This window comes from Periplaneta americana, chromosome 6, assembly GCF_040183065.1.
Source record: "Periplaneta americana isolate PAMFEO1 chromosome 6, P.americana_PAMFEO1_priV1, whole genome shotgun sequence".
Lineage (NCBI taxonomy): Eukaryota > Metazoa > Arthropoda > Insecta > Blattodea > Blattidae > Periplaneta > Periplaneta americana.
This window is the reverse complement of record NC_091122.1, coordinates 11,643,866-11,655,879: the sequence shown is the minus strand read 5'-3', so window position 1 is coordinate 11,655,879 and position 12,014 is coordinate 11,643,866. Positions and strand designations below refer to the sequence as shown.

The 12,014-nt window shown below is 35.9% G+C and overlaps 1 protein-coding gene across 1 annotated transcript in view; it reads left to right on the top strand.

Annotated features, from left to right (window-relative positions):
- LOC138700991 (uncharacterized) overlaps positions 1-12,014 on the top strand; it is a 175,302-nt gene that overhangs the window by 36,577 nt on the left and 126,711 nt on the right. Inside the window, exon 2 of the mRNA XM_069827459.1 lies at positions 2,325-2,477. Coding sequence (XP_069683560.1) covers positions 2,325-2,477 — 153 coding nt within the window. The remainder of the gene's footprint in view (positions 1-2,324; positions 2,478-12,014) is intronic.

The window sequence follows — 12,014 nt, the reverse complement described above, 5'->3', positions numbered from 1 at the left end:
TACACAGAACATAGGAAACCGAGAAAAGTTATTTAGAACAAGAAAAACGCCCGGAATCTATACTAAATGCATCACTTCAAAGGCAGAGAAGAAGACTAGCCATAAGGCGTATGCGGAGAGATACAAAGAAAAATCGCAATAGGTCTTTGACATTTTTGCACAAAATCACGTGTAGAAGCTCAGTTCTTAAAGACAATCTGACGCTGTTTGATAGACTGACTCAACAGGCATGGAAGCAACGATCTTCAGAGACACGCGCATGTATGTTTAACGGTACAATAAATACAAATTCGGAAATGTATTGGTTGCACCTCGTAAGTATAAATTTGGACATTCTTGCCTCTGAAATTAAGTAATGGTAGACGCCAAAGATACGCGTGGGGGACATGGAGTTCACTAGAAAGAGATGTGATCGGCACTGCTCGACGGTAGGGAGATAATTTGCTCATTCAATATTAGGTTTCATGAAATAACTTTTCAAGCTATGAATATGGAGATTTTATGAACGCCCTGTACTTCACAGTAATTGTCGTTAACTTGTTGGAAAGTTTAGGGCTGCTAAGGTGACATTCGTAAAGCAAAACTCGAAGTACGATGATGAAACATGAGGATTATATTGAGATCGGTGTTCAAAAACTCCTAATTCATCTAGAATAACTTCTAACTCTCGACTCCACAACTCCGGTTAGAATTGAAGGAGTCAGAAGGAAAGGTGTATAAATGCATTTAAGTTATTTATGAGAAAATGTGTTTGGAAATACTTAAGATTTCGTAAATTCCGTGAAATTTTTTATTTCAATTTTAGTGTGTGGTGTGGTTAATAGTAATATGCGTTACAAGAGCGGTATGTTGAAGTTTTCATGTTCGAGGAAGAGTCTGAAAAAGCGAAACGTAGTTGAGCTTTTTTAATTTCCGAGAATTGAAAGAAAACATACCGCTTGTGTATCGTACATTATTTTGTGCGAAGATCGTTTATTGCATACCTGAAAGAGGACTTTCTAATTAGTTGCAATGAAATCTCCATCTTGGTTTCTGTTCAATGACGGCAAATTTGCAAAACAAAAATATCTATCTTCAACATTGTTGCTTTAAAATGTTTTCTGTGTTTACTATACTCCAGCAGGCCGTGATATAGTCTGTCTTTTTTTTCCCCCAGTCTATGATGAGTCTGGAATCTTGTTGATTTTTCACGGCTTCCTTAATGTTACTTGCATCACGAATGCAGTAACTTTAGTGGAGTTGTAGAGTTTACTTAATTTTTGCAAATATTTAAAAACAATAATTAAGAGTGCAATTTAGGTGAAATTGTAGTGGTAAGTTTCCAATTTATAATTATTACTATATTGAACGTCTCAAAAATAATGTTAAAAGCCTAAAACAGTAAAATCAATATGTCACTTAAGCGGTAAGAGGAGGGAAATTGTTATGTGTGTTAGGTTGCGAATACTGAATGTGGAATTTTAGACTTACCGCGGATTGGTTTTGTGCGGAAACCAAGCAAATACGCACGATCTCGCACAAAAGTTGTATCCCTTTGCCAATAAAATTTTAAATGTTTTTAGCTTTCCCTGGATGCAATTAACTCATGTTCTTGCCACCGGCGTAGCTCCGTCGGTCAAGGCGCTTGCCTGCCGATCCGAAGTTGAGCTCGGACATGGGTTCGATTCCCGCTTGCGTTTTTTCCGAGGTTTTCCCCAACCGTAAGGCAAATGTCAGGTAATCTATGGCGAATCCTCGGCCTCATCACGCCAAATATAATCTCGCTATCACCAATTCCATCGACGCCAAATAACCTCGTAGTTGATACAGGGTCGTTAAATAACCAATTAAACAAAAACTGATGTTCTTAGAAATGTCACTTGTACCCCTTTGCTTCCGACACCCTTAATTACGTTCAGGTTACAGTAAAGAGTGCGAATTTGCCTCTTCTCTAAAGTTTACAACTTTTATCACCAGTGTGCAATCATTCTTTTGTAGAAGTTTTCCTTTTGTAATTGGTTAGTTTATGACACGTTATCAACTGGTGTGGTTACCTAGCGTCTGAAGGAGATGAAGGTGATGATGCCAGCGAAACGAGTCCGGGGTACAGCATAAAAAATATTCAAAATTTTCTCTGAATGAGTTGAGAGAAAACCCCGGAAAAAATCTCAACCAGGATTTGAACCCGGGCCCGCTCGTTTCACGGTCAGGTATGCTAACAGTTACTCCAGAGCGGTGGACATTTGCAGAAGTAAAGTGACGTTTTTTTAGTGCTGTCTCTAATCTCTTCATACTGCAGGGATTATGGAAAAAATAAGTATATACAGGGTGTTGTTTATTTTCAGAACCTTTGCCGATGAAACTGCGCGCGCTGCCGCAGTCATTCTGGCAGCAGCCCAACCACACGAACTGCCTCTCACCAGGCGCTGTGTACCCCATCTTGCCTCCCTTGTCGTCCCTAGGAGCAACCAAGGACGACGTAGAGAACATAGCTGCCGGTAAGTCGCTTCTGATTTACATATGCTGTAGAAAATGAGTAATTTCACTCCACAGAGCTACAACAAAGTAACATACATGATGCAGAAATAGACACATAATTTATTTTCTTCTCCGTCGAGGCTTGGTTCCATCTCCATGGCAACTCAAATTCACAAAATTACCGCTACAGATCCACTGGAAACCAAGACAACACGTGCAATACTTGTACTACTAGTAACCAGAAACTTTATGTACACTTATTCTCGGAAGTAATATTTTTCACTTAGGCCCGATTGTATAAACCATTTAATCTTAGATCAGAGGTTAAATTGATCCTTGTTTCAGCTGAACTTGGAATTTTGTGTTGTATAAAGTCTAATCTGAGATTAATTTGTCTCAAACTAAAGTCACCTTTGACTGAAGAAATTTCTCCGATTAAGTTAGATGATCCAAGTTCAGTTATTTCTTTTCTGTTTGAAATATACGAGTGACAGATTGTGCAAATAAAATATCCATTATTATTAATATTAATAGATATGTTAGGTACATTTATATATATTTCTTTCAACTTCTTGCCTTAATACACAAACATTCTTATATTTTATAAGGCTCTATCGTGTTCAGCAGTATCAAATAACATAACCTATAATTATATTATGTTTATAACAACCATTAATTATTAATGGATATGATAGGTACATTCATAAATGTTCAATTAACTGTATTACTAAACGAAAATTGTCGTTTTATAAAGCTTTATTATGTTTAGCATTATCAAACACCATAACATGATAACAACTTGGAGAACAGTCAACCTTCTTCTTATTGTCCGCCATTATTTACATTGCAAAAAAAAAAAAACCAGTGTCTCCAACAGAGTGTACGGAAAGTCGCCAAAAAGTAGTTGTAAAGTCGCTAGATTTCTCATTATCAACAAAGAAAGATTAAATTTTGTCACTATGGGGTGCTAAAAAGGTCACTAAATCCCTATTTAAGCAATATAAAAGTTAAAAGAAATTGTTGTTGAAAAAGAGTTAAAATCGCTAGATTGGCAACACTGAACAAACCTGTATAACATGGTCCGCGCATCACGTATTTCACTGTTTATGCGATGTTGCCAAATCCTTTTCACGTGAACTTAGATTGCATTTGAACCAAGGTAATTTGATCGCAGAAAAGTTTTATACAATAGAAGAAGTGTCTGAACTCGGTTCACTTTTCGATCTTCGATCAAAGTTGATCTTTAGTCAGGGAGTTTTATACAATTGGGCCTTAATGTTGTTTGCTTGTAAACCGACGATATGCGAAGATTGTCCAAGTTCGATAGGTACCCTGGTAGCATTCGTGGATCCGACGCTGACAGGTAGGTCATCCTGCCTCAGCCCCTGATAAAGGCAGGTCCCATTTCGAGGACGAGTAGTCTGATAATTCCCAGGGGCCCCAACCCCTTCCTAATCAGCCTCGGAAAGCCGTACTACCCCCAAAGCTTCACCCCAGCGGAGGTGAAGAGTATTTTTTATTTATTTATTTATTTAACTAGCTGGCTAGTGAGTACAAATATTAATTTATAAAAAAAAAAATGTTTCTAGCCATTCGTGTACGGTGTGGTCTTAGCCAATAATATAACATAAAATTTAAAAGGACAGTTTACTAAATACAGTAACTTAATTCAAACCAATAAATAATACACAAGAGCAAAAAAGAAGAAAGAGAAAAAGAGAGAAAAACACAATTAATACAAATTGACAATCAGACAGAAGCCAGTGATATTCAATAAAAACATGAATATAGTCGAGAGAAATAAAAGTTAAAAAAATACATTTGTTAATATCATATATCATGAAAAATTTTATAAATTTCTTTTTTAAAAGCTTCAATTTTAAAATATTTCAAATTTGGAAAATGGTTTGTAATTTTTATTATAAAGTCTTGGGCCGAAACTAGCACCATTTTTAAGAGCTGCACTTGTATGACATTTAGGCTCAATTAATGGGAAAGTAGACTTTTGTCTTGGAGTACGATATTCATGTCGATTAGATTTATGTTTTATTTGATTTCTGTGGTAGTAAGTTAGTAAACTATATTTATAAATTTCTTCAATAGTTAATACTTTAAAATCTGTATAAATTAAATTTGTTGGGTAATCCACATTTTTGGTCAGACAAATTTTTATTAATCTTCTGTGTAATAAAATTAATGGATTAAGTACAGATGATGCTACTCCACCCCAATTTATTATACCATATTGTATTAATGATTGTACTAAAGCTAAAAAATATTATTCTCAATGCCTCCTTAGTGATAAAATTTCGAAGTAATATGAATTTACAAATTGTCTTTCTTATACTTGCACACACAAAATCAATTTGTTTATCCCAACGTAAATACTGGTCTATAATAATTCCTAAATATTTGACTTGTGTGCAAGGTGTTAGATGTGGGCAATTACAATGATTATTTTTGTTAATTCATTACATGAAATATTATGTATTACTAAGTGGTAATTATTAATAGGTGGAGGTAAACCTTTTGTTGTTAAATAAAATGAAATGTAGGTAGTTTTATCAGTATTTAAGGACAGGAGATTAGAGTCAAGCCATTTTTCTCTACTTTAATTCCATTGCTAGCATTTAAATAAGTGTTATCCCAATTTTATCCATTAAATGTTAGTGCAGTATCATCTGCAAATAAAATATATTACCACCATATTTCTTTAGATCAATTTTCAACAAATTATTAATATATATCTATACTAATAATAAATCTGCAGCCGAAATTTTTCTGGTAATTTTTGATTTTCCAAAAATAATTGGTCCTAACATATATAATTAACCACCCTGAAACCGAAAATCGCTTTTTTGAAATTTTTGTTTGTATGTCTGTCTGTATGTTTACCTTTTCACGCGATAATGGCTGAACCGATTTATATGCAAATTGGAATATAAATTAAGTTCGTTGTAACTTAGATTTTAGGCTATATGGCATTCAAGATACTTTATTTGAGAGGGGGGTTATAAGGGCGCCTGAATTAAATAAATCGAAATATCTCGATTATTATTGATTTTTGTGAAAAATGTTACATAACAAAAGTTTCTTTAAAATGATTTCCGATAAGTTTTATTCTTTACAAAATTTTGATAGGACTGATATTTAATGAGATAAATGAGTTTTAAAATTAAAATAACGCCATCTAAGACGGTGCAATGAATTAAGAACAAATGACTTCGTCTATAAGGGGCCTTGGACAACAACAATCGAAACAGGGGCCTTGGACATCAACAATCGAAAGCTATTAAACATAGCCTACAGAGAATGTTTCTGTGTATTAACCGATTTGTATAATTAATTATTATTTCACCATTGGAAAGTGTAGTTTCTCTAGATGGACATAATGCTATAATGTTATTACAGTAACGTCTGAGTAAATCGAGGACAGGTAAGATTAAAATAGCTTCTTATGCACAGAAAATTTGATAGGCTATTTTGTACATTCGTTTTCTGTATTTCTTAAAATAATATTTATGTACACTCAGAGAATTAACGAACAACGAGAGTGTATTGATTTAGTATGCAGTAATAGTACGTTAGCTTAGCAATCCATTATTTTATAATTCAAATTTTAACTATGCTCAATTTAATCGTGTTAAAATGCATAAAATATATATGCAATAAATGCATTGCAAAACAAATTGGGTAATGAGCGAATCTTGCGCTGTTGTAAAAGTTGTTCCCTGGATCAACCGTCCTATTTTAATTATGTAATTACTTTATATATATTTCTAACAGGTTAAGCGGAGCGCACGGGTACGGCTAGTTATAAATAAGATTGGTCATAGAGAATGGAAACAATTGCCTCATGGATATATACAACTCAATAGACATTTACAACTACATTCATTACTTTTTGCAGACAATTTAGCTCTGGTTATATCCTCAGAAGATGAATTACAACGTTCAATTTTTAATTTGAACAAAATTGGAATTAAATATGATATTAAAATCAATAAAGAACAAACTAAAATTATGGCCTTCTGCGGAAAATACCCTGTGCCGAGCTAAATATGTTTAGATTAAAAAATATTAGAAAGGATAAATTATTTTACATACCTCGGATACGCATTATCTTTTTTCGATGAAGTAGAAATTTCACAGAAAATTTCTAAGTACACCAAAACAATGGGAATAATTAACACCATTATGAAACCTTCCCTAGTACAAAGGCATACTCGAATTCGCCTTTACAAGACCTTGGCGAGACCTGTACTTTGTTACGGCAGTGAGGCATGGACATTGAGGAAGAAAGACGAAAGCAGAATAACGGCTAATGAAATGAAATTTATGAGATAAACAGCGGGATATACGAAATGGGATCACAAACGCAATGAAGATGTAATGGAAGAATTACAACTAGAACCTGTAATTAATCACGTAAAACATTATTATGCTCACAAATTTGACCATATTACACCCTCGTTCAAATCTTTATCCTGGCTGCAACTTAGTAACCGTAGAACACTTCATTCGCTGTCTCTTCTGTTTCGAGTTCTCCACACTTCTACTCCAAATTATCTTCGTTCCCGGTTTAACTCCAATCACAATCTAAACACCAGGTCACAGGAGAGCCAAATCCTAGCAATTCCAGCCCATAGAACATCCCACTATTCATCCTCTTTTACTGTCTCAGTCCCCCGTGAATGGAATTCTGTACCTCAGAAGATTAGGGACTGCCAGACATTAATCACTTTCAAGAAGAGGCTAAACGATTTCTTACGGACGCAGTCAAATTGAAGTTATAATTGCGATCGAGTTTAATAATTTAATTTAATTTAGGTATGACTATCATTACTATTATTATTATTACTATTACATAATTATTTTATTGTTGTTGTGAAGATGAAAAGAATTGTCATTGTATTATATTAATTATGTATTATATTGTCTTGTATTGCTTTGAATTGTATTGTATTGTATTGTATTGTATTGTATTGTATTGTATTAATTATGTCATATTCATAGCATTGTAGTAATTTTCTATCATACTGGTTGAGTGGAAGAGAAGGCCGAATGGCCTTAACTCTGCCAGTTAAAATAAACCATTATTATTATTATTATTATTATTATTATTATTATTATTATTATTATTATTATTATTATCAGAACAACTGGATAAATCATCTGCATCGCATGCATAGAGATAGAATCCCAAAAGTCATGCTCCACTATCGTCCAAACGGGAAGAGATCTGAATAATTTCAAGGGAAAAATTGTTCCGGGACCGGGTATCGATCCCGGGACCTCTGGTTGAACGTACCAGCGCTCTACCACTGAGCTACCCGGGAACTCCACCCGACACCGTCTCAACTTTTCCCTTTATATCCACACAGCTCTCGTGGGCTGACGAAACGCCAGAGACCCACAACGAGTGCACACAATCTCTGTGTGACTTGGAATTGTGGTTTTCTGTTAACGTACACAGTAACGTATATATTATGCAAATCTAGTCTTTCAGGTGAAGCTCCCTGTAAAGCAGATTTGAATAATTTCAAGGGAAAAATTGTTCCGGGGCCGGGTATCGATCCCGGGACCTCTGGTTGAACGTACCAGCGCTCTACCACTGAGCTACTCCACCCGACACCGTCTCAACTTTTCTCTTTGTATCCACACAACTCTCGTGGTCGTCCAAAGAAGCGCTGGATTGAAAATTCAACTGTGAGATCGTAACAGGCCATTTGACCTAATACTTGAAGGGAAGAAGAAGAAGAAGATTGGTTCTAATACTGTACCTTGTGGAATTTGAATATCGATCAATTTATAATTGCTATTATAATTGTCAATTTTGACTTTTTCATATCTATTTTCTAAATATGAACGAAAAAGTTTGAGTACAACTCCTCTAATACCAATGTTTTCTATTGGTGGAATGATAGAAGAAAACGGGAGTACCCCGAGAAAACCCCTTTGCAATATTTCTTTGTGCAGCACAAATTCCTTCATGACCTGGCTGGGGATCGAACCCAAGTCGCCCCTGGGTGAAAGACCAGCGCGCGAGGCCTGTTAAGAGGGCTTTAATGACTCGGACTCCCGATTCTTCGGTAACGTGTGATTTCTACTGCGGTGAACTTGGTCAGCGTGGGCAGGCCGCTCGATATCTAGGACAGAAGTCCTGGCCGCTGCCTGCAAGAGCGGCGCAAGCGCTGGTATCGATTATGACGGGCATCTTCGAAAGGCGCTGACCCCCAACCACCCTGTCACTCGCTATCGTATTTAACAAAGTGGTGAGCTGTCACAGGTAATGTATTGTTGCGCGCTTCTAAGAACCGATCCTTTCAGAAGAAGTCTGACACCCGTTCAGACCTGTTAGAAAAGAGTACCGGGGGTTTTACTGAATAATTAATTTCTTGATTCAGTGGAAGAGCGCGCTATTAAAAACTACGCGAATAAGATGACTTACACCTTTCATTGCAATTTTTGCACGCTTTGCAACAATGCAATTTATAGATCATGTTGCAATGATGTCACTATATTTCTTTCTTCAATTGTCATTCTTCCGCTGCTGTGGCTCTGAGGTAGCGTACACGCTGTCTATCCAAATAGTTCGTGGTTCGATTCCCGGCGTGGGCAATGGAAGAAATTTATCTTCTTTCTCAGGGTTGTCCATTGTCTTGTGATTGTCCTGTGATGTCTATGCGATGGTTTAGCATCATGTTTGTCCCACTCTAGGGAGGTCTGCAATGTTTGTATGAGTTTATTATTTATTTATTTGTTCATTGATTTATTTATTTATTTCTTCTTCTTCTTCTCCCTTCAAGGTTTAGGTGATATCACCTGTTCCGGTCTCTATCGTCCAGCCACCTCTTGCGAGGTCTACCCAGATCCCTTTTCCCGATCGGGCGATAATTCATTATCTTCTTTGGTAGCCTATTCTCTGCCATTCTGTCAACATGATCTTTCCATTTTGTTTTATTTTCTTCTACCATGTCGTGTACTGAGAAAATATTTAAATCTGATCTTATTGTTTCATTTTTTATTTTATCGGCTTTAGTGCATCTTCTTACGTATCTCATAAATTTCATCTCTGCTGATTGTATACGTGATTCTTCTTTTTTTGTTATTGTCCATGATTCAGAGCCATGTATAAGAGTAGGTACAGCCATAACTTTATAAAATTTCATTTGAGTTTCTTTTCTCGCTTTTCTTCCTAAAGTTCTTCCAATTGTTCCACATATCATCTGAAATCTATTAACTTTCTTCTCAATATCTTTCTCATAATTAAAACTAATATCACATCCTAGATAATTGAAGTGGGATACTTGTTCTAAAATGTTTCCATTTACTATTATCTTAGATCTAACAGGATTTTTCCATTTAAAAGCCATTATCTTTGTTTTGTTTGCAGATATAGTTAGATTGTAAAATATTGCGTTTTGGCTTAATCTATACACTGCTCTTTGTAGGTTATCTTCTGTATTTATTTATTTATTTATTTATTTATTTATTTATTTAATTATTTCGGGGGTAAAAGGCGGTCAGAGCGTGGTGCCGACCACACCACCTCATTCTAGTGCCGAGGTCATGGAAAGCATGGGGCTCTACCTCCATGCCCCCCAAGTGTCTTCATGGCATGTTACGGGGATAACTTTACCTTCACTTTTATTTATTTATTTAACCTGGTAGAGATAAGGTCATCAGGCCTTCTCTTCCCCTCTACCAGGAGATTACAACTACAATATTAAGAATACAATTACAATTATTATAATTACAATTAATATTAAATTTACAAATACAATAAAAGCGAAGTACTAAAGGATTACCTGATTAATAAAGGCTTGACAGTTTTTTTTTGTAGAAGTTAAGAAGAAAGAAAATGTTTGATTAATTAAGTAAAAATTAAACCTACTCTACACAGTAAAAAAGTGCTTAATAAGTTTGTTTTTGAACGCTACTAAATTCCGATAGTCTCTGATGTCACTGGGTAGGGTATTCCACAAGCGCGAGAGCGAGATTGTGTATGATGATGAATACGATGATGTCTTATGTGTTGATATGGCTAGTATGCGGCTATTTTGCGTGCGTGTGAAGAGATTATGATATGATGACAGGTAACTGAAACGGGAGGCAAGGTAGGTAGGTGTAGAGGTGTGAAGGACTTGGAAAAGGAGAACAAGGGAATGAAAATTTCTACGTTCGTTTAGCCGTAGCCAGTTTAGAGTTTGGAAGGATGGGGTAATGTGGTCAGCGCGACGGACATCGCAGACGAAGCGAACACAAGAATTATGAACACGTTGTAATTTTTGCGACTGGTTGACATTGAGGTCAGTCAGTAGAAAATCACAATAATCGGAGTGGGACAATATCTTAATGTTGTCTATCATCTGATATCTTCTGCACTGAACTTTTCTCCCGTTCACCATTCCTTGCAGTGCTTCCTTCAGTAGGCAATTTCTTCTCAGCCAGTGACCCAGCCAATTAATTCTTGTCTTCCTGTATCAGTTTCAGCATTATTCTTTCCAACACAGTTTCATTTCTTATTCTGTCTGTCCATTTCACACACTCCATTCTTCTTAAAACACTACATACTTACTTATTGGCTTTTAAGGAACCCGGAGGTTCATTGCCGCCCTCACATAAGCCCGCCATCGGTCGCAATCCTGTGCAAGATTAATCCAGTCTCTATAATCATACACCACCTCCCTCAAATCCATTTTAATATTATCTTCCCATCTACGTCTCGGCCTCCCAAAAGGTCTTTTTCCCTCCGGCCTCCCAACTAACACTCTATATGCATTTCTGGATTCGCCCATACGTGCTACATGCCCTGCCCATCTCAAACGTCTGGATTTAATGTTCCTAATTATGTCAGGTGAAGAATACAATACGTGCAGTTCTGTGTTATGTAACTTTCTCCATTCTCCTGTAACTTCATCCCTCTTAGCCACAAATATTTTCCTAAGCACCTTATTCTCAAACACCCTTAACCTCTGTTCCTCTCTCAAATTGAGAGTCCAAGTTTCACAACCATACAGAAGAACCGGTAATATAACTGTTTTATAAATTCTAACTTTCAGATTTTTTGACAGCAGACTAGATGACAAAAGCTTCTCAACCGAATAATAACAGGCATTTCCCATATTTTTCCTCCCGAGTGTCATTTATATTTGTTACTGTTGCTCCAAGATATTTGAATTTTTCCACCTCTTCGAAGGATAAATCTCCAATTTTTTATAGCTCCATTTCGTACGATATTCTGGTCACGGGACATAATCATATACTTTGTCTTTTCGGGATTTACTTCCAACCCTATTGCTTTACTTGCTTCAACTAGAATTTCCGCGTTTTCCCTAATCGTTTGTGGATTTTCTCCTAACATATTCACGTCATCCTCATAGACAAGAAGCTGATGTAACCCGTTCAATTCCAAACCCTCATTATTATTTATAATTATTATTATAATCATCATTTTCGATATTATCATTACTGTGACAATCATCATCGTTACAAATTGTTAGGCATAGGCAGGGTTTTAGTTGGAAAATAATAACATCTGCATTGAAATAACA